Source organism: Pan troglodytes, chromosome 4 (genome assembly GCF_028858775.2).
Source record: "Pan troglodytes isolate AG18354 chromosome 4, NHGRI_mPanTro3-v2.0_pri, whole genome shotgun sequence".
In the NCBI taxonomy this organism is placed as follows: domain Eukaryota; kingdom Metazoa; phylum Chordata; class Mammalia; order Primates; family Hominidae; genus Pan; species Pan troglodytes.
In genome coordinates this window covers 113,231,945-113,257,071 of record NC_072402.2, presented here as the reverse complement: position 1 = coordinate 113,257,071, position 25,127 = coordinate 113,231,945, and the positions used below count along the sequence as shown (strand labels likewise).

Genomic DNA, 25,127 nt, shown 5'->3' with positions numbered 1-25,127 from the left:
TCTTTTTATCTTTATAAATTACCCAATCTCGGGTATGTCTTTATCAGCAGCGTGAAAACGCACTAATACACTTCCCTTCTGGGGTCTCTGAGATGGGACCGAAAGATTCCCTAAGGGAGCACCCCGAAAATCCGAGAGGAGAAGAGCCAGCGAGATCTCAGAACTCGAGCTGCCTCGGGCCGCTTCGATGGGCACAAATCCGCCCCCTCGCAGCGCCCCGCCCCCCAGCGCGTGCACGCAGGCACGTCCTCCCAGCAGCTCAGGCCCCGCCCCCTCCCCGTCGCCCCACCCCGGCCGCGACGCCCCGCCCCGCGCCTAGGCTGTTGCTGGCCGCGGCCGCCGCCCTCCCCCGGCCCAATGGCGTGGCGGCACAGTCAGTGATGTGACGCTCAGGCTTGTCCGGCCCCCGGCTCGCAGCCCATTACACCATCCGTCGCAGCAGTCGCTGCAGCCGCTGCAGCCCGAGCCGACTGAGGGCGGGAGGCAGCTCGGGTGGCGGGGCGGGGCGAACAGCGAGGCCGGATTCATTCCTGTGGGGCGCGCAGCATGGAGGAGCTGTGCGGCCGCAGGCGGAGCAGGGCGGCCCGGGCGGCGGTGGGGACAACGGTTTCCCTTTGAAGGGGACGGCCAAAGCCCGAGTGACCAGCGGCGGCGGGGAAGACTAGTCCCCGGGCAGGTAGTGGCGGCGGCAGCGGCCTGCCAGGGCTCGGGCCGGGGCCTGAGGTGCCCGCGGAAGGCCTGGGCGGGAAGGAGGGCGCCGGGGGAGCCGAAGGCGGGCAGCGGGCTGGAGGCCACAGCTTGGCCCATCGGGAGGGGGTTGTGGTCGATGGAGGAGATTGGGGAGGGGGCTGCCGTTGTCTGGAACAGGGAGAGGGGAAGGTTGTGTTGGGGCGACTGTGGTTTGAGGAACCTGCGGATCATCCCTTGGCGGGGGGTGGGGGGTGATCGAAATGGGGCGGGCGAAGTTAATGACTAAAAGGCAGGCGGATTTCCTGAGAGCCGTGAGTAGTTTTAAAGGAAAGAGAATCTTTCGGGGCACAGTTTTGGCCTTAGCCGGGGTTTGGTGTGTCCGACCTTTTTGTTCCTTCTCGAAACCCGGCCTCAGTGAGGCCTTCCAGCCTGGCGCCCTTGGCCAGCTCTCCTCCAGTTGCAAGAAAGAGAAACATTTCTGAACCCGAGTCTCCTGCCTCTTTCGGTTGTACTCTCCCTGGGCGTGTGCAAAGCAAAACTAGAACAAAGCTTGGCTGGTTAGAGCTGGAGGCGAGAAAACGGGCTGCCTGTAGTGTTTAAATTTTCCGCACATGGAGGAGACTGCCTGCGACCAGAACATTTGGGTCTCCGTGTATCCTTCTGTATTTTTCTTTACCACCTTTTCTTTGGGGGTGGGGTGGGGTGTGGGATGGAGTAGTGCCTGAAGTATAGCTTTTATTCCTTTCTTCCCACAGAAGTGGAAATTAAGAAGTGTTTTGCCTTCTTCTATAGAAAATTAAATGCTGCTACTTTTTTTTTTCTTTCTCTAGTTTGGTGCCCTGGTTGTCAGATGTTGGAAAGCAATAGGACGGAACATACTCTTCGTGGTTGTGTATCCGTTCTGGGGTGCAGCAACTAACATTGAACTTTGGTTCCTCTGACTCTTGCCTGTGTCGATAGAGTTAAACTGGAGCTCTGCTTTGAAAGATAAATAAAGCACAGCCTCTCAACTGGACATAAATGGATCTAAAGACAGCAGTATTTAACGCAGCTCGGGATGGCAAACTCCGGCTTCTCACCAAATTGTTGGCAAGCAAATCCAAAGAGGAGGTTTCCTCCTTGATCTCTGAAAAAACAAATGGGGCCACGCCACTCTTGATGGCCGCCAGGTATGGGCACCTTGACATGGTGGAATTCCTCCTAGAGCAATGCAGTGCCTCCATAGAAGTTGGGGGCTCCGTCAATTTTGATGGCGAAACCATTGAGGGGGCTCCCCCTTTATGGGCCGCTTCTGCAGCAGGACATCTGAAGGTGGTCCAGTCCTTGTTAAATCATGGAGCATCTGTCAACAACACGACTTTAACCAATTCAACTCCTCTTCGAGCTGCGTGTTTCGATGGCCATTTGGAAATAGTGAAGTACCTTGTAGAACACAAAGCTGATTTGGAAGTGTCAAACCGACATGGGCATACGTGCTTGATGATTTCATGTTACAAAGGACATAAAGAGATTGCTCAGTATTTACTTGAAAAGGGGGCAGATGTTAATAGAAAAAGTGTCAAAGGTGAGTTCAGCTTCTTTGTTTTTCTAAATGTCTAGCACTTATTTTCAGGAAGTTTGATACATAATTATAAGTACTGGTGTTGAGTAAACCATCATTGACAGTCCTGTTTTGATTAGGTAAGTCTTCCAGTATGACTTTGTTGAGTGTTTCTCTGATGTTTGGTAATAGATTGAAAAAGTGTGATAAAAGACTTCTGTTACTCTGTTAAGCAGTATTTTCTCTCTTATTTGGAGTAACTTAAAATTCTTGGGAAATGGGTTCCCCAGAGTTACAGAGCATGTTAGTGGTAGCTGATCTGAGCCTTTAGGCTTATGCTTAATCTACTTGGGAATATGGTTAAATGTAATACATTTTTCTTAGCTTTCTGTTTTTTTTTTTTTTTTTTTTTTTTTTAAGAACAACCTTGGAGTAGAAATTACTATATTTATTGAGTCATGGTCTTGTTTGTTCTAGGCAGTCATTTCACTTTTTCTGTCAGAGAAGGCTAGGCCAAACTGACCTGGAAGGATTAATATCAGTGGAAAGGAGAAAATCTGTTCCCTTATTCTATATTTGTTTGTGGTCAATAGATAATCCTTTTATAAGAACATGCATTAAATATAGCAAGAGAGAAAACACATTTTTAAAACTGCTTCAATACTGAGAGTGAAAAACAAGGACTAGATTAAACAGATGTGGATTTGTTGGCTAGCAACAGTGTAAACACCTTTGTCCAGAAGAAGGGCTCTGGTTTACGATTGTGTATAATTTTTGTTGATTGTAGTAAACTAAAAGCAGCAAAAAGTAGTTTAGAATTTTTTTAACCCTTAAAAGCAACTGCCTTGATAGCATAATTTTGATACTTGAAAACCTTAACTTCCCTTACAGGAATCTATTTATACGACAGCAAAATAATTCACTACCTAATTTTTAAAAGCCATTAAAATTTAAAAGTAGCATATAGACATGTTAAAAAAAATCAAACAGTGTAAATTGGTTTACATTGTTGGTTTACATTTGAATAAAAAGTCTTATTCCTGATTTCTAGATCTCTAATGCGCTGACAACCACTATTTACAGTTTTTTATGTGTCCTTTTAGAGTTGGTCTATGCAAATACAAGCATACTTGTCTATGTACAAGCATACTTGTTTGTGTAGCCCTCCGTCTAGTGGTTGATTACATACTTTTCTATCTTTATTTAGTTTTCTAACCTTGGATGTCATTCAACTCCAACACACATAGCTACCTCATTCTGTTTCATGGCTATACAGTATTTCATTATATGAATGTACATAATTTATCTAGTCTCTATTGGTTGATATTTAGGTCACATCCAGTACTTTGCTAATATAAACAATGCTGCTGTGAACATTCTTGAACAAAAATGTGTCTTTTCACACTTGTGTGAGAATAACTGTAGTATAAATACCTGTGTTCAGAATTGCTAAATCAAAGTGAATGTACATTTGCAGTTGTGATAGTGTCTGCCTTTCAGAAAGGTTAAACCACACAATTATGGGGCACTATATAGTTACTGAGCATATTTGCTGTAGATTGTGTGATCTTTTATAAAAATGATACAAGTGTGATCTTTTATAAAAATGATACAAGATCATTGTGATTTTTCTGAATTTTTTTTTCCAGAGGAAGTGTAAAAATCCCACAAAATCCCAGTACTCAGGGATAATACTTCCAAAGATATTTCTGAATTTTGCTTACTGATATATGTATGCAGTTTTATATGCTGTTCTATAACCTGTTTTTTAGCTTAATAAATGTTATCTTTAATATTACCAATTATAGCTCTTTAATTTCAATAGCTGCATACTCTTCTACTGATGGAGTTTTATGTTGCTTCCAGTTTTTCAGTATGATAAAAAATGTTTCTGTAAACATTCTTTCTAATAAGTGTTTTCATTTGTTCCTGATTATCTTTAGAGGTGGCTTGGTAGATCAAATGACAGCATGGCTTTTCTTTTTTCTCCAAACAATTATCATTCTTTTGAAGAATGCTTGTTTTAAGACAACAAATTACTGCTGAACTAACCATGTTAATATTGGGAATGGTTTGAAATCATGGCTGCTTGTTTAGGTTTGTTGAATTTTTTGTTTCTTTGTTTTGGGCTTTTTATTCATCAGCTTGATGTAGATATTATTGATAAACTCATATTTAAGTCAAATTGGGATATGTTTTAAAATCCTATGTTATTGGAGAGATGAGAACTAGTATTACTTCCGTTATATTTTTCAAAGCTTCTTTATATACTTGTGGAGATATAGTATATGAGAGAACTCTAATATAAATAGCTCAGATTTTTTCAGCATTTTCTCCTGAGAAGCTGTGAACAGTATTTAACTTGATTACCTTTGAGCTCTTTCAAAACAATGTTCCCTTTATCACCACTATCATCTTTTAGCCTTATATGTGAGGGTATGTCTGTTCTCTCTTGGCCAAACTTATTCTAAGTCATTTTTTTCCCCAGTATCAGTATCTAATATGTATGTCTTTAAAAAAACTACATATAACATGAGAAAACGATTTCATGCCAAAAACTGTTTTCTCGTAACCTCAACTTTATACACATACACATGCATGTAGATATTGTCACTTCATGTGCAGAATTTTTACCTTTTCATGGTATCTGTTAATTTCCATAGTGATTCTTCATGAATGTTGGGGGCAGATTAAAGTACATGTTCATCCTCCTCCACTCTGATCCTGAAGCTTCACTGCTCATTCTCTCATTGGTTCTGGATTTTTTTCTATGGGTTAATGGTAACAAAAGCAGGAACCAATTGAAACTAAGTCAGGGACACTGGAGAAGGATGTGATTTAGCAGCAAGAGAGGATTTTTCCCCACTTTTTTAGCCCCATTCAAAAAGTAGAAAAGATTAATAAGACTAGAGTTAAAATAGAATAATTCCTTAGGACATTTTGTGTGTCATTCACTGGAAATGGTTCTGAGGAAAGAAAATGTCAATACGTTGTGCTTGGTCTGCTTAAAGATAAAATGCATGTGACTTCTACATTCCATTACTTTTAAACAGGCGGTTGATATTTGAACATATTATTTAACCTCTTTTCATTACTTTTTAACAGGCTATTGGCATTTTGAACATGTTTTAACCTAAGGTGGAATTCACTAATTGAGAGAGCAGTTGTTGAGTCCCTCAGTGTGCCAGGCTGTTAGACTTAGGATATACAAAGAGCAATAAGACAAGATAGCCAGTCCTTGATTCCCTGCTCTTGAGGAGCTCATGGTTTGATTGGAGAGACAGGTTCATAAGCAGATACTTAAACCACAGTATGGTAAGTGCAACAGTAGTGCTTTCTTCTATTAGATTTTTGGAAATGCTTTATCCCCAACAACTTATAACCTGAGGGGACAATGGTTTTCTTCTTTTCCCATGGCATTCCAAAAGGGGAGAAAATCTTTGATATATTTAGGAATACCTCTTCAGTTTAACAGTCATAGCAATTGAGTTTTGAGATGGGAGTTGGTTCCTATTTAAGAATCTAGACTGTAAATCTGTAGTGATTAGGTGAGTCCTTCTCAGAGCTATCACAGTGATCTCAGCGCTTCATGGTTATAGTCATCTTTGGCCTCCTTTGGTTCTTTTGTTTGTGTTTTGGGGTTGTTTTTGTTTGGACTTAGAACTTTGCAGATCCAAAGTTAAGTCCTCTTCAATTCCACTTTTACACCCTAATTCTAACAGAAATTGAGCAGCTAAAAGTTCTTGATTCAGTACTACAGACCAATAAAAACTCTGTAGGCTCAGATTTGGAGACTGGCTCTAGAAGACATTCTGTCCTCATTCATCAGTCAGTTTAGATACCCAAAGTAATTAAATAAATTGGTAATAAGGTAATTAACATGCACTTTCTGTAGGCAAGGCATTCTGTGGGACATTTTGGAGGTTATGAGAAGATACGAGGTGTCACATTTTTAACTTCTGAAGGAATAGTATAAGCAATCCATGCTATAGGATTTTAGAGCGAGTGTACTGACTAGGAATGCTTCATGGAGAAAGTAGAAGTTAAACAGGGCTTTGAATTTTGGGGTTTAGATCTACGGACAGGTTGGGGTTTAGATCTGCAGAAAGTTTATTGGGATGTGGATCTGTGGAAGGGTTTTGGCAGTTTTGAAGGTTTAGGAAATGGCATAAGGAAAGGCACTTTGAAGAATATGCTTGGAGGGTCCAGGAATTGGAAAGTAGGCATATTAGAACTAAAAGGCACTCAGGGCTGAATTTTAAAGGACACTTAATCTAGGTACAGGAGTTGGATTTTATTTTTCATGCCAGTAAAAGTTTTTCAGCAGAGGACTAACTGGAGTGGTTTGTTTGTTTGCTTGTTTGTTTTCAGAGAAACTTATCTAGCTGCATTCTACTACAACACTGTGACATCTAACCGCATTCTACTACATAGTCTTTGAGGCTAAAGACCTGGTGTTTTTACCCCATGCATTAGTAAGAGTATCTGGCCCTAAATGAGCTTGTTGAGTGGACATGTTGGATTTAAGAGAGGAAAGATTATAAGCTCCTTGATGGCAAGCACTATGTTTTATAGGCCTTTCTGTAGGGAAATAAATACATGCATGAAGACTTGAAGTAACAAAGTAAGACAGTAGTTGGACAAAAATGAGTAGCACAGGTAGAATATAGGGGTTCAGAAAAGGGAGAAATCCATGTAGGCATGTGGCAAGGATTGCTAGCATTAAAAGGGTCTGAGAGAACTAGTTCAGACAGATTATTTGCCTTTTCATTATGGAAATTTTCTAACTTACACAGAGAGAATACATTGAACCACTATGTATTCATCATCTTACTTCAACAATTACCCATTTGCTAAAGTTTAAAAAGAAGTTTCTACTTTCCTTTTGTTTTCTATAGTAGTTTAAAGCAAATCCAAGGCTTTATATTATTTCTCTCTCATAGAATGGGCATTTAGAGTATAGATGTATTTTAGTCAAGGAAATGCTAAAGAAAAATCTTATTTAATTCCCCACTGTAAATGCACAAGAATCTCAAATGAGAAAATCTCTCTTGTAAACTAAAAACTGCTGGTATTCAGATAGACTAAGATAATGATTGCTGTCATTCTAGGTTATTTTAGTATACTTTAGTACTATCTGAGTGTTGAAAGCTGAAGTTCTCTTTTCCTTCTTGACTTTGAAAACTCTTCTCAGCTGTTGGTTACCTCAGCACACCTACTTACAGAGAAAAATAAAAGGAGGAAGGGAGGGACTTAAAATTATACTCTATATCTATATTTATTTTGATTGAGTAATGTTTAAATAACTTACTAGTTGAAGTCATTAACACTTTAATCCCAAATTATGAAGTTACTCCTGCAAGTTGCTCTGTGTTCATTCTTTTCCCTCTTGTATCCCCTGGCACACTTTTCTGTGTCCTTGGGAAGAATTAGTATCTTAGCTGGATAAACTAAGCTGTAGATGGTGTGCAAATTGAGTCCAATAGGGAAATATCCATGTGGTCCTTTGTCCCTGGAGATTGGATTTTGAACTGTGAATCCTCACAGAATTGAACAGTTTGGTGAGAATGAGTAGATCCTGAGCACTACTGCTGTTCATATTGTTCGTGGCAGTAACATGAGCTTAAGATAGAAGTTACGTTTCACTTACTGGCCTTCGGGTACAATGTAGTTCCTTCACTGGTTCATTTTTTATCAGATTTTCATTGATTGATTGATAAAATATGTTTGTTTGAAATAAAATTCAGGAAACCTAGGGCATTACATAGATTTATGCTGTTGAGGCATCAGGAATGTATGTGATGGAAGATAGAAGTGGAAGAGATAGGGAGAGACCCAGATGAAAAAGTCAGTTGGATGCAAATCTGATCAGAACATGTCTTCCTTCTTTTTTTCCTCCCTTTGGGAAGAGCTGTGATTGAACAGGGAGTCTGTGAACTAGAGGACAGGGAATTATAATGTTGAAGTTTTCTGTCATTAGATGAGTTTTTTACACATAATTAGTTGCTTTTAGTCCTCATCCCTTAGCTCCAGTGCTCTTAGCCTTGAAAATTCTACTTAACATCAAGACTCTTTTCAAATGCAATTCCTCATCTCCCTCGGGTTATAAGAATGCATCTTACCTCTTTGGATGCAGCTATTTTTTAGCGTTTAACTTTGTTGTAAGCTCAAGGACCTTTATTGTTAAATTTCTGTTTGTTCTTTGCTCAGTGCCTTATACAAAGAATTAATGAAGGGAGGGCACATAGTAGTCTTGGCACAATTTATCTTCTTTTTTTTATTTCCTTTTTTTTTTTTTTTGAACTTCTGTTCTTGAGTATCTCTCATGATAGACTACACATGGGGAAGGGAAACATTCTAAGCAGAGAATCCTTCTTCTAGTGCTCCTTTGATACCCTAAGTTGTTTTTTTCCCTTTATCCCTTCTTACCTCCTCCATCAACCTACACCTATTAGTTATTCAGGGAATAAAATACTTGGAATCAGCATTATTGTGCAATTGAACCACACACCCTATCCTCATCTTACAAGTGGACCACCTCTGTACTCAGCCCAACCCCAGCTACAAAGTTGAGGAAGGAATGGGTTGGTGCCAAGCATAGTAGGCTGAAGAAAGAGAGATGAGGACTGTTTTTGTGTCTTTCCAAATAAATCTATTATAATAAAAGACCCTCTAATTGCTGCTTCTATCAGTCAACACTTATACTTTCACCAAAAATACAATATTTTTATTTTAATTGGATTTTTAAAACAGCTTTATTGAGATAAAATTCACAAAACCACTTAAAGTGTATACAATTCAATGGCTTTTTAGTATGTTCACGGGGTTATACAACCATCACAACTATCAGCTTTTCATCACCCCCGAAAAAATCTCATATCCATTAAGAGTCACTCCCTCCTATCCCTCCTCATTCCCCTGAAACTGCACTAGTCTTAGGCAACCAGTAATCTCCTTTCTGTCTTAAGTTTGCCTGTTCTGGACATTTAATTTAAATGGAATCACATAATATGTAGTCTTTTGTGAGTTGTCTTGTTACTTAGTGTAATGTTTTCAAGGTTCATCCATTTTGTAGCATGTATCAGTGCTTTTCTTTTTATTGCAGAATAATATTCCATTGAAATAGATATATCACTTTTATTCATTCAGCAGTTGATGGGCATTTGGGTTGTTTATACTTTTTAGCTATTCATGGAGAAATTATTCTGTGGATATATGTTTTCATTTCTCTCAGGCACATACCTAGGAGTGGCATTATTGGGTTGTATGGTAACTCTTTTAACAGGAACCGTTAAACTGTTTTTCAAAGCAGTTGTACCAGTTTACATTCCTGTCAGCAATGTAAGAAGAGTTCCAGTTTCTCCATACCCTCTCCAACACTTGTTCTTCTTCTTCTTCTTTTTTCATATAGCCATTTTAGGAAGTGTGTAGTGATATCTCATTGTGATTTTGATTTATATTTCTCCAATGGCTAATGATGTTGAGCATTTTTTCATGTACTTAATTCGTGTGGTTATTGGCTCTCTCTGTCTCTATTTTCTTTGGAGGAGTTTCTTCATTAACCTTTGCATGTTTTATAACTGGGTTATCTTTGTGTTACTGAACTGTAAGAGTTGTTTATATATTCTTATGTATGTCTTTTATCAGATATATCATTTGCAAATATTTTCTCCCATTCTGTGTTGTTTTTTTTTTTAACTTTTTTGATGGTGGTGTTTATACCAATTTGGATTTTTATTTTACAAACGGATTTTTAAGGAAATTTGTGTGTCACTTATATAATGTCTTACTTAAACAAGAAAATTGTTAGGAATAGACTGCAGAATTTACTGATACTATGCCATTTACTATGCAGGAACTTTTCCATGGATGAAACTTTGTAATCTAATTGTAAAACACAACCCCTTCCTGCTTTGGCATATGGTTAAATTTAGAGTAAAGAGGAATGATACAATTTTATTTCTATATGGTGTAAAACAGGGCTGTGACCTAGCCCTCCTTTTAAATTTATGTTCATATGACTTGATATTGCTATTAGATATATTAGCTATGTGGCAAGTATCTATATAGCAAACAAGAAAATAAGAATCCTTCTCTCTTTTCTTGCTACTCAAGGACCAGCAGCGTAGGTATCACTTGGATCCAGCCTAGATGATCTGAATCAAAATCTGCATTTTATTATGATTCTCTGGTGATTTTATACATGAAAGTTTGAGAAGCACAGCTTTATTTGACTTATGCTAAACACACACACAAAGCTTGAAATACATGAGGAATTTACAAACGGCAGAATCTACTATGTTTGTTAAATATTTTGCAGTCCTTAGGAGGACATTTTTGTTTTTTTATAAAGAGCAGTAAATTCTGTCTACTCCGTGAGGGTGGTTTAGAAACTGACTTGATCCTGGTGAATCTTGGTAATTTTATCCAAATTGAGATATTTATATGTTATGTTGAAGCTCTTTTATGATTTAGATGGTTGGTTGATAACAATCACTTGCCCTTACCAAACTCAAAACGTTTGGTTTGGACCCAGATAATTCTTAAGCCTCTAACTAGTTCTTCCTCAAAATACAGCTATGTTTTTGGGTTACCTAATTTGAAAAAAATGTTGATTCTATTCCTAGGCACCTAAGCTTCACAGTTGAACATGAATTTTTAATGTCTTACTCACCTGCTATTAAAAGATTACAGGTGTCTTTAAAATTAACAGCAGTGAAGATTGGCACTTCAGATGCTTCTTGAGGAATACTACCACCCTTTAATGCACGAGCACTTACCATAGTTTCCTGACCTTAATATTCATCCCAGAAGCATCCCAGTGAAAATGGCACTTTTCATTCTTCCAGATTTTCTTTGCATTACTTTTGTGTTAAATTATGAATTTGAAAATTAATGTATTCGTATCATACTGTTTTAGCTTTCTAGAGAAATGCTTTAACAGAATTAATACTTAATGTTGTGCCATTAACTGGATTTCTAAGAAATGCCCATTTAACAACATGTCTTTTGAGAAATCATGAAATTTTTTTTTTTTTTATGAATTCAGTGCCAGAATATTTTTTTTCTCCAAATGAACTTTTTCTTAATCAGGCATTGAGAATTGTTAAATATAATATGTTTTCCTTTTTCTCTTCCTTTTTTTTCTTTAGCCAAAGGTAAATTCATTAAATTTCATTGCTGCATATCCTTCATTTCATCTCAGATTCCTGGTAGTATTTATTTTTGAACTTTGTGTTGTTTTATTGTTCATTGTCTTTCTCATTCTGAGAATGCGAAAAGAAGACATGATGTGGAGATGGAAAATCTTTGGGAAGTACGATCGCTGTATTATGGGAATGTTTTTAAAGGGCCAAGGGCCTGTGTAACCCAGAGAAAATTCTTGAGCTAAATCTATAGTACTTGGCATATATTGTTATGCACCAAAACTTTAAATCAATTATGTTAACTAGCAAAAAAGAAAATATGATTTTAATGATCTGTGGCATGTAACAGTACATACTAGTCACAAGACCCTGGTAACTCACTTTTTAAATTTGGCTTGTTATACTTTTTCACAAAAAATTACGTTTAATACTTATAGCATATCTAGCACTTGAAAAAACTGACATAGCAAAATATTTACAGTAAATTTAACAAACTGGTTATCATTTTATAAAGTGCTTATACATAGAAAGCCAGATTAATCTCAGAAACTGAAACATAGACATGGCATAAAAGAAAATAAAAGTTTATAAACAGATATGAGAAAATATTCTATTTACCAAGGAATAGAGGTAATATAAATTAAAAAGTTAATTTTAGTAGTAGAAAGAATACTATAAAGTGGAACTTTAAACAATTTTTATAATCCCATTGGTAGTGAATTGAAGATGTCTATTAAGCCATCACACATTTGTGATTCTATTTTAGGTAGGCGTTAATTTTTTTTGTCATTTGTTTATTGACTTATTTACATGCAATAAAATTCATACTTTTTAGTGTACAGTACTGTAATTTTTGACAAACATATACTACTCATTTATTAAAGGTAAGAACAAAAATGTCCTTCATGCTCCTTTGCATTAAACCCCTCTCCTAGCCCCCAGCCCTTGCCAACCACTGCTCTGTTATCTGTCCTTATAGTTTTTTAAGCATTAATTTTAATAGTAAAAATTCTGAAGCAGTACAGATGTCCATCAACGGGGAAATGTTTATGTAATGTATGACTTGCTCCCTTGCTTGAACTTTCACCATAAAACCATTAAGAAGGATTATGTAGAATCTGTGTAGTTACAGAAACTATGCAGACGATATAATAACACATGACAGAATGCCCAAGGTGTAGGTGAAAAGCAGGAAACAGTTATATATATACTGATTATAACTTTGTCAAAGCATACTATATAAAAAGACTTGGAGAAATGACACAAAAGTTATAATTGCTTTAAGATCATGCCTTTTTTTTTACCCTCTGTTTTCTAAGCTGTAAGTAATAATGCTCTAGGCTATAATTAAAAAACTTACCTCTAGGGCCATAATTAAAAAACTTACCTTTAGGGCCTTCCAGGGCAGAAAAGTGTGGTGGTTATACACTTAACCTGTTAGAGTAATTAAAAAGATCTCCTTCTAGGATATTACTTTTTGAACTTATTTTGTCTGCAAAAGCTAAGATTGAATTACTTTTTGTGATATCAAATATTAAAAATTTAGAATCTACCTTAGCTTTAGCAGGTTGCTAGTTGCTTCTGGGATATAAGAAATATAGGATCTGTATACTTTAAGAATAGACTGTTTAGGTAAGAACTTATTTGTGAAGCAGTAGCATTATACTAGTGTAAGGTATTATAATAGATGTTATGTGAATAATTATTAGGATGACTCATATATTTATTCACCAGGCATTCTCACAATGATAAAATTGATATGATAAAACCAGGAAAACCTCTTTAAGCAGTTGAAATTTCTAGTGAAATTTGAAGGACAAGAAGTTAAAATGGTAAAGAAGGAAGTGCTTTATAGGAAAATCAAGAACAGAGGCATAGAGGTGGAAGTGAACAGGGCTGTTTGTTCTTGGTGCTGGGAGAAGTACTTAGGATGGAATAATGTGAAGCATAAGCAGAATTTCTCCCTTGTGTGTGGGAGATGCAGACCATGTCTTCCGGGTTAGAGCAGGTTTGGCAAACTATGGCCCAGGGTTCAAATCCAGCCCACCCCATTTCAGTACTGCCTGAGAGCTAAGAAAGTTTTTTACATTTTTGTAATGGTTGAGAAAGAAATCAAATGAAAAATATTTTATGACACATGAAAATCAAATTTTAGAGTACAAAAGTAAAAGTTTTGTTGGGAAACAGCCATATCCATTAATTTAACATACTACCATAGCATATTTCATGGTACTTGGCGGAGTTTAGTGGTTACAACAGAGACCTTATAGTCTAGAAACCTAAAATGCTACCTGGCCTTTTACCGGAAAAGTTTGCCAGTCCCTGAGTTAGAAGCACAGTGAATCATTCATTCCAGAGATAATGAGAAATGAAGCTAAAGAGATAGGGTAGGGAAATATTTGTTAGTCTTTTAAAATACGTATCCTTGAATATCCAATATTAAACTTTACTGCACATAATGTTTTCTGAAACTATAGATTTCTTCCTCATTGCTCTCTCCACACAGATAGTGCTTTGAGAATCAATGATGTAGAATTTTGAAGGCCATCTCAAAGATTGTCTGCTTTTCCTTAGAGAAATTGTGAAAGTTTTTTGAGTTGGAAAGTGATGTGATTGGTTGAAGTTCTATTATGAGGTTTGGTTTTATATTAGATATAATTTATTCATTGAGGTTTAATATGACTGGCATTTAAAATATGACCTTAGAAATGAGTAGTACACTGAATTGGCAGTTGGGAGACAGGAGTTTATGTTTTCCCACTAAATTCTCTATTCTATTTGTATGTAGAATGAGTTTATCATCTCTACCTTGCAAAGTTATTAATATAAGATTACAAGGGGGCAACAGTTAAATAAAATGTGGGAATATAAAAAAATGCTGTATTCACATACTTATCCCTTTTTTCATTAATTTTTTTTTTTTTTTACTGTTTGCTTCTACTTTCTCTAATTTAATTTACTGTTTTTTCTTGTAACTTCTTTAGATGGAAACTTAGCTATTTAAAAAATAAGCCTTTCTTTTTATCTAATTTGTTATTTAGTGTTTTTATGATCACCCAGTTAAAAAAATTTTCTGATTTTCATTGGGCTTCCTTCTTTGACAGACGAAGCAAGTGAGTATTAAAAATTCAAATAGACAGGTTTTTCTAGTTATCTTTTTGTTTTGGATATCTGACTTCATTCATAAGTGGACTTAGAACATAGTGACTTCAGTCCCTTGACATTTGTTGAGACTTGCCTTACGGCCAAGAATATGGTCAGTATTTGGATATGCTCCCTGTATCCCTGGGGGCAAAATTGTTTTCTGTGGTTGTTGAGTGCCATGTTCTTTTATTTATGCCAGTTAAATCAAGTTTGTAATGTTCAAATCTTTATCCTTACTGGTTTTGGTCTTCTAAACTGAGAAAGATATGTTTAGATGTACTAATGTTTGCAGATTTGTTTGCTTTCCTAATAGTTCTGTCGATTTTTACTTTACGTAGCTTAATTCTATATTAGGTGAAAACAAGTTTAAAATTATTATATCTGTATATTTTGAATTTTTTAACACTATAAAATATTTCCTTTTTTCACTAATTATGTATTTTGCATTAAAGTCTACTTTCATATTTTAATATCAGATAGCTTCTTAATATTTAGTTTTTGCAAAGGGCATTTTTTCCCCAAACTTTCACTTCTAAAGATCATTTTCTACCCGTATATTTAAGGTGTGTCTTGTAGGCAGTGTGTCTTGAGTTTTCTTTGTATCTTCAGTCTGACAGGTTTTTTTTTTTTTTTTTAGGCCACCACCTCGTAGGCTTTATTAGTACTGCTATTTATACTTTAACGTTTTAGCATTGTTTTTCCTTCTTTGCAATCTTTTTTTTTTTTTTTTTTTAATACTTTAAGTTTTAGGGTACATGTGCACATTGTCAGTCTGACAGGTTTTGTCTTTTAAGTTTTTGTCTTTTCTTTGTATCTTCAGTCTGACAGTTTCTTTTAAATGTTTAAATTAAACATTTAGTTTACTTACATTTAATGTAATTACTGATATTTTTGGATTTTCATCTCCTGGGTACTTTTCTGATTTTTATTTGTCCTGCCTGTTTTGTGTTCCTTGGTCTTCTTTTTTGCCACTTTTGGATTATTATTTCATTTTTTTCTATATGTTAGAGAAAATGTAGTTATGTGCATACCCTCTATTATTTTAGTAGTTATTCTAGATAGCATTACTTTGACTTATCAAAGGCTAACATAAATTTCTAATTTTATGTCTTTACAAGAAAGAGATCTTAGAACATGTTAACACCAATTACCCTCCATAATTTCGTGGTATTGCTGTCAGGTGTTTTATTTCTACGTATGTATTTCAAGCCCTACAAGGTATTATTTTTAAAATCAGTATTTATTTAGATGTACTCACAAATTTACCCTTTTTGTCGATGTTTTTGCCTATATCTCCAGGCTTCCACGTGGCTCATCTTCCTTCTGCCTAAAGAACACCATATAGTATTTAGATCTGCTGGTAATAAATATCTTAATTTTTTCCTTTTCATTTCTTTATTCCTGAAAGGGTTCTTTATTTGACATTTATTCTTGATATGGGTATAGAATTTTTTCTAAGTTGGCAGTTACTTTTCTTTCGTGCTTTTAAATATCATTTAATGTCTCCTAGTTTCTGTTGTTCCTGATGAAAACTTTGCTGTCAGATTGTTGCTCTTTTATAGGTAACTTCCATTCATTCTCTTGTTTTAAGATATTTCTCTTTGTGCTTAGTTTTCAGCAGTTTTGCTGTGTTGTATGTCAATGTGTTTTTCTTTTTATTTGTCCTTCTTGGAGTTTGTAAAACCTACTGAATTTGCAGTTTAAGCTTTCATCAGCTTCTGAAAATTCTTGGACTTTATCTTTTCTTAAATATTGCTTTGGGACCCATTTTTGTGCTCTAGAATTCTGGTTTTGAGTATGTTAACAATATTCTGATGTTGTTCCCTCTTTCTCTTATAGTCTCCATCTTTTCTGTTCTTTTACCACTCCCTGCTTCTTTCTGTATATTTTCATCCTACTTACCTTCCAGTTACTAATTCTCTATTCAGCTGTGTGTAAATCCACTTTTAAAGCCACTCACCGAGTTTTTCAGTTCTAGAATGTCTACTTGAATTTTTAGTTTCCAGTTTTCTGTTGAATTCTCAATTTTAAAAAACTCCTCGAATATGCTAAGCATAGTTATTATTTGAAAATCTGTGTTGATAAACTGCATTATCTGGGTCTCCTGTTGGGCTTTTCTGTCAGCTCTTTATTTCCATTGTTTTTTGTGTTATGGTTCCTCATTTTCTTTTCATTATTTTTGATTGGATACCAAGCATTACATATGAAAAATATAAATAATTTGAACCCTAATATGATAATATCTTCCTCTAAATAGTATTTATATTTGCTTCTGGCTTTTAATTATGTATACTAGCCATCCTGGATTATTTCAAATCAATAATGAGATGATCTTAAATTAGATTTAAGTTTTTGTGATAGCTAGTCTATTTGCAGTTAACTTTAACTCCCTAGGGTTAAAGTTGGAGGTTTAACCCAAAGTGTGGGGAATTTTCTAAGTTCCTTTCTTAGTAGGCTGTAGGCTCCACTTTCCCCCTCTATCCCTGCAAGGCTGTCACAAGTTCTGCTCAGTTTTTCAGCTAGCTCTTCCAGAATTGGTGGAGGCCACTGTGGGAAAGCTGCCTCAAATTCTGGACTTGACCTCTCTAGTTTTTTCTTCTCCTGCATATTGTACCCTTGTTATGTCTTAAATCCTGTCAAGCAGATTTTTAAAAATAAATTTTTCAGTTTTTTTAGTTGTTAGTGGGAGGGTGATCATGTTACAGGTATCTCTGCCATTACTGGATGTGAAAGTCTTCCTTATTGTTTGTTTTTTTAAAGCTACTTTTTTTCTCCTGGTATGTGGGTGTATTCAAAATAAATATATTTTGTATTTTTTCGATAAATACAGAAATATAGTTCATTTAATTGGCTTTTGCTACCTTTTTTTTTTTTTTTTTTTCTGAGACGAAGTCTCGCTTTGTCACTAGGCTGGAGTGCGGTGGCATGATCTCTGCTTACTGCAACCTCCACCTCCCAGGTTCAAGTGATTCTCCTGCCTCAGCCTCCCAAGTAGCTGGGACTACAGGCATGTGCCACCATGCCCAGCTAATTTTCGTGTTTTTAGTAGAGACAGGGTTTTACCATGTTGGCCAAGATGGTCTTGATCTCCTGACTTCATAATCTGCCCACCTCAGCCTCCCAAAGTGCTGGGATTACAGGCGTGTGCTACCGCGCCTGGCCAGCTTTTGCTACATTTTATTCTTGATTTTGTGCTACTCTGAATAGAGAAAAGTGCCATCTAAGCCATTTCTTTATATTCAGATTTCTCTTATATTGCCTATTTCTTAGAAAAACATGGGGAATAGTAGAGGTCCTTAATACAAAAGAGTGTTTAAAATATACTTGGTGTAGTAGTCATGTTTAATTGAAATTATTTTAAACAAATGAACATCGATAGTCAGAAGTTCTGGGCTCTTTCAGTGCTTGGTTAGCTTACTCATTGTTAAAACATTTTATCAAACACTATTTCATTGTAGACCATTGAAATCTTGGGTCAGAATAATTATATAGTCCTTGTAGATATCATAGAAGACTAAACAGGATAAACTTGTGGAAAGATTCAATATTTCTTATAATAACTTGTTTTTTTCTAACTTTAGTTACAAAGTAGATTTATTTGAAGTATTCAGGTTTAAAATACTTTCTGGTACACTTGCTATGTTGAGCATCCCCAAAGCCACCCCCAAATTTGGAAGTAACTCACCATATAACTGTACTCATAGGTAAGATTTATTACTGTAATGTCATAAGGACATGCAGCTGAATTATGAGGGGTGAAGGCGCAGGTGAAGTGTAGAGAAATCTTTGTGTAGATGTTTTTATGCTTTGTTCCTCTTGTGAGGGGTCACATAGAGCATATTCTTCCCCGGTAATGTAAATACATATGTGTCATGTTTCTACCAAGGAAAACCCATGACAGACCCAGTGCTCAAGGTTTTTACTGGGGGCTGGTCATGTAGGTACCCTGTACCTAGCTCATACCCAAAATTTTAGACTCCCAGAAGGAAACCAGACATTCAGCATAAACTGCATTGTTCGTACAAACAGTTTAGGTACAGTGAGACACCCTTATCATTTAGGGAAAGTTTTAGATCAGTATAGAGAACTGTTGACCAGCCAAGTTCCCAGCTACCAGCCAAAGGTCCAACCTTGCAAGAAGGTCTTTCTAAGGATAGCAGTCTCAGCCTGCCATGCTACCTCTTTTCTACAGACATGCCTAAAATGACTGACTGTTGAAATTTTATGTAAACATTGTATGTAAATACCAGAGGTGGGCATGATAATTCCTGTTTTGATGATTAGTAAAATGTTTATCATTAAACTTAGCTAAAATACCTGGTGTTTCCGATGTCTTAATATGTTTCATACAGGCTTTTACTAATGTGCCAGTGCCTGTTGTCAGTTTTAATCTGTGTGTGGGAAGAAAAGGACAGTGTTAGAACATTTAGTACAGCTATAAAGAATGTTTAAAAAGTTAAATTATAATAGGAAATAATCCATTATGAAAGGACACTTCAGATATCTCCTTTTAAAGTTCATATTGAACCACCCACATATTTTTCAGATTCCATGGATTTGTTTTTCTTACGAGAGCTTTTTGGGGAAAGTCCTTTGTTACCAAGAATTTTGGCTAAGACAGTTGAAATTCAACTTGGCAATCAGAAATAAATATTGAAAAAATAATTTCTGACTACTATTAGAGTCAAAATGAAGAATCTTAGATATATTAAAGAGCAGTCTGGCCAGGCGTTGTGGCTCACACCTGCAATCCCAGCACTTTGGGGAGACTAAGGCAGGAGCATTGCTTGAGCCCAGGAGTTTAAAACCAGCCTGGGCAACATAGCAAGACCTGGTCTCTAAAGAAAAAAAAAAGACCAATTCCTTGTTTATAAATGTGGAAACTGACCTGGAAGTTAAGTGACTTGTCACTAAAATGGTGAATAGCTGGTTATTTGTATTCTACCCATTTTTAGATCATAAAATATGCACTTTAAAACATTAATGAAAAATACCAAGAGACCATGGATTAGTTTGAATTTCTTCTGGTGACTTTGGATGTCTTTTTATACCTAATTTGGTCATGTCATTTATTCAATAAGTTTAATATCAGATACTAGTTTTAGGTACTGGGGGAATTTTTTTTTCTCGTTTGTAAACCAAGTATGTCCTACTTAGGAACTTAAAGCTGCCTGCTTTTCTTTAGGTTCTAAAGTGCATATACATATTACATTATATTTTGGTCCCTCAATGTGTGTTATTTCTTTTTTTCTCTCTCTCTTTAAGGTAATACTGCATTGCATGATTGTGCAGAATCTGGAAGTTTGGACATCATGAAGATGCTTCTTATGTATTGTGCCAAGATGGAAAAGGATGGTTATGGAATGACTCCCCTTCTCTCAGCAAGTGTGACTGGTCACACAAATATTGTGGATTTTCTGACACACCATGCACAGACCAGCAAGACAGAACGTATTAATGCTCTAGAGCTTCTGGGAGCTACATTTGTAGACAAAAAAAGAGATCTGCTTGGGGCTTTGAAATACTGGAAAAAGGCAATGAACATGAGGTACAGTGATAGGACTAATATTATTAGTAAACCAGTGCCACAGACACTAATAATGGCTTATGATTATGCCAAGGAGGTGAACAGTGCAGAAGAGCTAGAAGGTCTTATTGCTGATCCTGATGAGATGAGAATGCAGGCACTATTAATCAGAGAACGTATTCTTGGTCCTTCTCATCCTGATACCTCTTACTATATTAGATATAGAGGCGCTGTCTATGCAGACTCTGGAAATTTCAAACGATGCATCAACCTATGGAAGTATGCTTTGGATATGCAGCAGAGCAATTTGGATCCTTTAAGCCCAATGACCGCCAGCAGCTTACTATCTTTTGCAGAACTATTCTCCTTTATGCTACAGGATAGGGCTAAAGGCCTGCTGGGTACTACTGTTACATTTGATGATCTTATGGGCATACTTTGCAAAAGCGTCCTTGAAATAGAGCGAGCTATCAAACAAACTCAGTGTCCAGCTGACCCATTGCAGTTAAATAAGGCCCTTTCTATTATTTTGCACTTAATTTGCTTGTTAGAGAAAGTTCCTTGTACTCTAGAACAGGACCATTTCAAAAAGCAGACTATATACAGGTTTCTTAAGCTGCATCCAAGGGGAAAGAATAACTTCAGCCCTCTTCATCTGGCTGTGGACAAGAATACTACATGTGTAGGGCGGTACCCTGTTTGTAAATTTCCATCTCTACAAGTTACTGCAATACTGATAGAATGTGGTGCTGATGTGAACGTCAGAGACTCGGATGACAACAGTCCCCTGCATATCGCTGCTCTTAACAACCATCCAGACATCATGAATCTCCTTATTAAATCAGGTGCACATTTTGATGCCACAAACTTGCACAAACAAACTGCTAGTGACTTGCTGGATGAGAAGGAAATAGCTAAAAATTTAATCCAGCCTATAAATCATACCACATTGCAGTGTCTTGCTGCTCGTGTCATAGTGAATCATAGAATATATTATAAAGGGCATATCCCAGAAAAGCTAGAGACTTTTGTTTCCCTTCATAGATGATAACTTGACTGTATTTTAGCACTGTTAAAGCACGAATTGGTAACAGTTGTTTCATAAATGAGCACTGTTGTGATAACACCAGCATTCATTTAGCTTGATTGATATCATTGTGCTCTCATTGGCTAAAGCATTATAAGCATCAAATTTACAACATTGGTTTCCCAATATTTAATATAAATATACCATATAATATATTGTTTGTGAATTATTGAGAAATGTAACATTCAAATTTCTAAAATTGTCTGCCAAAGGCTTATTCATTCTGGTTTTGTTTGCTGTTGGGTGTTTGGGGCAGAGTTAACCATTTTTCCATGGTGTCTTTATACTTTACTGGTTTGTGAATTTTATACAATTGAAAGTCTTTTTTTCTTGCTTCTTTCTTCTCTTCTCAAGTTTCCCCCCTGTTTCTACTTTATTGTTTGTCCTAACCATTTCTACTACAGTTTTTTCCTTATGGACCCATACTAGGTTGTACAAACTTTAAGGACTCGTTACCATTTGCAGTTACCATAAGTGCTTTATCTTCTCTATGCACAGGCTTAAACTTGACTGTTGTATGTTAGCATATTTTCTATGCAGCAGTTGGTCAACTTCAACTCAAAACACTGTTTTCTTATGTTTGTTACAAACTTAATTTTTTGAAAGTACTCTGTAGCATGACAATTTTTAGAGCTGCAGGTTAGCTATTTTAGCTCAAGCTTTTTTGTTTGTTTTTTTCTTCACTTTCTTCACATCTGAGGTTTCTTTCTCTAATCCATTGAAATTATTGTGTGCTACATTTGGGAAACAGATCTATTCTAACTCATTAACCCAGTTGAAATTTAGGTCTGTCATCTTAATATATCATGCAGTAAAAGGAAGAATCTTTTTAAAGTGACCCACCTTTCATGCTGCTCCAGCATTGTCCTGCTTGTGCTGATGGTGTGATTAGGTGTAGAGAATTTGCTTAAATTTAACTTCAAAGTTCATCACACAGCTTAATGAGTCACATTGAAATACTCAGTAATTGAACTGCAAATCACTTTTAGTTACAAAAAGAGCTAAAGCATGTCGGTGGCATGATGCTTGCCAAGCCAGATCTAGGCATCTAGGATAATTAAAGTATTTTAGTATGCAATTTACTGCCATAATATCAAAGGTCAGTAACAGTGTTCTTTCTTTCTTCAAGCTTACGTATACCTTTAAAGATAACTTGCATGAATTACTTTGATTACTTTGGTCTCAATTATTTGTCACCCCAGTTAAACATGAAAGGTTGCAGTGCTTCCTGTTCCCTTACTGGAAGTTAGCTTTTTCTTTTCTCTTTCTTCCTTTCCTTCTCTCACTCTTTCTTTCTCTCTCTCTCTCTCTCTCTCTCTCTCTCACTCACTCACTCACTCACAGATTTGCTAATGCCACAGAAAGGGCTCTTTTAACTTAAGATAAGTGAAAAGTACTAAAAAAGATTCAGGTAATTATCATTCAGCACTTTATTGTAATTCAGAATAAAATTTATGTGGCATATTTGCCCTGCAAATGTCTTAATGAAGTTGTTCTCAATAAAAAGCTCCTTATTGATTTGAGAAAAACTCAGTTTACCTGTGAGTTTAATGAGCTGGATCACTCACTTGGATTTTTGTGTTGACATTTTATTCTGAGGGTTGATGTTACACTATTTAAGGAGTCATCAATGCAAACAGTCACATTAGGTATGTCATCATCTTTAGTCAGTAAAAACCTTGTAATGAGGAGTAGTAAATAAACGAGAACATTAGACTTTTTGGTTAAATAATTGAGATTTAATTTTTAAAAGATATTCTTACTCATTTGCTGGGTTGTAAATTTGATTTCACCATTAAGAAAAGGTAAATTGGATATAAATGAACGATCTCCAACTTTTTGATGAAGAGGTTTTACTATCTCTTACTGTGGGAAAATTTGATGAAATATTTGAACTGTCACATATATTAAGAATACTTTGTGATTTAGACCAATATTCTAGAAATATCAAATGTCAGTATCTTGAAATCATCTGCCTCTAACTTTGTGGTATAAGAATTATATATGAATAAGCTATTATTTTTATAAAGGAAAACTTTGCCATTATAGTAAATTACATTAGTTGATCTCGATAATTTGAGGATAACAGATGACAATTGAATTTTTAATTGATTTAGTATTTCCTCCTCCTCTTTGGGGGCTGGGTGGGAGGGCTTACATGCTCTTAGAGTGAGGCACATCTCACTGTTTTGCAGCAGAATTTGAATTGTGCAACTCCTGTGTAAAGTAAGGATTTCTTTAAATAGCATTTTTGCACCAGTAAAAATAGATAACTTAGAACTCAGTCTTGATAACTGAAATGACTTATTTCACTTAGAATACATTTCTCCCTTCTCTGCCATCTCCACAAATGCCATTGGGAGGTTTTGAAAAACCAGTTAATTTAATAGCTCAAAATTGTCCCTGATTTTATTTTCTTTTAGGGAAAATTGTTTCATAAATGTGACAATGATAAAGCCTTTGTCAGAAAGTATTCTCACAATTATGAGATGGATTATAATAAAATACTTAAATTTGTGTTATTTTTTGAACCACAGATGAGTTAATTTAATAATGAACCAATTACACTCATGAGTCTAACTAAACTGTACACTGTAGCATGGTGTTATTGACTGGAGTTAATGTGTAAGTTATTAACATTTCTATGAAAATGCCCTTTTGGGGCCTCCTGAATTTTAGATGTTCCACTGTTTTGATCATTTCTATAAAAGAAATGGTCATTTTACTTAGATGCCAGTCTACTTTATAAAGACAAATGGATTATAGACTTAAAAATAGTCATTTTTCTTATTCATAAATCTGACAGGCATAAACCCAAATCAAAGATAATTTGGTGCCCATTATGAATTTGAAGTTAAGTGATAGCTCACTTGTAAAGTGACTACCTTAATGTATATAGAGACCCCAGTCTACTATTATTTGGGAAAATTGTTTAGGTTATATGGGAAAAGTAGCTCTTTAAAAATCATATTGCCCAACAGAAACCTTAGGCTGAATTTACAGGTATGATAATTTTTGTAATTAATTTTCTTAGAATTGTGCAGGCTGGATGAGATAATGACATACTCTTTTACACTGTAACAGCAGCATTATTGCCTAGAACTTTAACCATTTTAGAGTTAGATACTAAGGAAACAAACTAATTGGTCATCATCATTTTCTTTTTTTCTTTTTCTTTTTTTTTTTTTTGCCCTTATGTGTCACTAAACAACTAGTTTCTCTCCCTTATGTCAGTTCCCATTGTGTATTTTTTCAAAAGAAGTACTGTATTCAGATGCCAGCTAATAAATTGTCACACAATGGAAAATCATATGCCACAACATTCATTGTAAGGTTTAATAAAATTAAATTTGCACCAAATTTAAGTGTATTCTTATTAACTCTTAATACTTGATTGGTATTATCCTAATGCAAATGATAGTAAACTCCTGTTTCAGAAAAACCTAATTGATAATTTGTGGCCAGTTAAAACTTAAAAGAGCATTTATTGTTAATACTTCTATGTAAGTATGATTTATGTACAGTTTATTCTAAATTTTTTTTCTAGTATAGATCACAGAAGCTAAAGATATGGGGAGACTTTTGTTGTCAACTGCATAAGAGAAGGGATGCCTTTAATTTTTGTTTTTTAATTGGTTTGCTGTGATCAGAAGTATATCATAAATATATTATTATGAATGCAAGTTATATACGTTTGTTTTCCATCACTTTTCATTTGTAAAATCTAAGTAGTCCTTGTTTTTTTTATGTTTAACTTGCCTAATACAAAAAGCTCTAGTTGAGTCAGAAAATGAATTGGCTGTAATTTCTAAACTCCAAGCATAAATTGAAATCTCCAGTTTTATGGGTTTTTCCCTTTTGAATTGTTACTATCCCTTATTCATGACAAGTATAGGCTTTGTCTTCCTTTGACCGGGCCCTTTTAAACATTAGTCTTCTTTACCCTTGGTCTTGTGGTTCTATGGTTGTCTGCACTACCACCACCAATATTTA

At 35.8% G+C, this 25,127-nt stretch overlaps 1 protein-coding gene across 1 annotated transcript; it reads left to right on the top strand.

Moving 5' to 3' along the window:
* Positions 1-282: 282 nt before the first annotated feature.
* FEM1C (fem-1 homolog C) lies at positions 283-24,494 on the top strand. The gene is made up of 3 exons (XM_001147155.3): positions 283-676; positions 1,521-2,254; positions 19,786-24,494. The coding sequence occupies exons 2-3, from the start codon at positions 1,711-1,713 to the stop codon at positions 21,093-21,095; spliced, it is 1,854 nt and encodes a 617-aa protein (XP_001147155.1). The 5' UTR covers positions 283-676; positions 1,521-1,710; the 3' UTR covers positions 21,096-24,494.
* Positions 24,495-25,127: the final 633 nt, after the last annotated feature.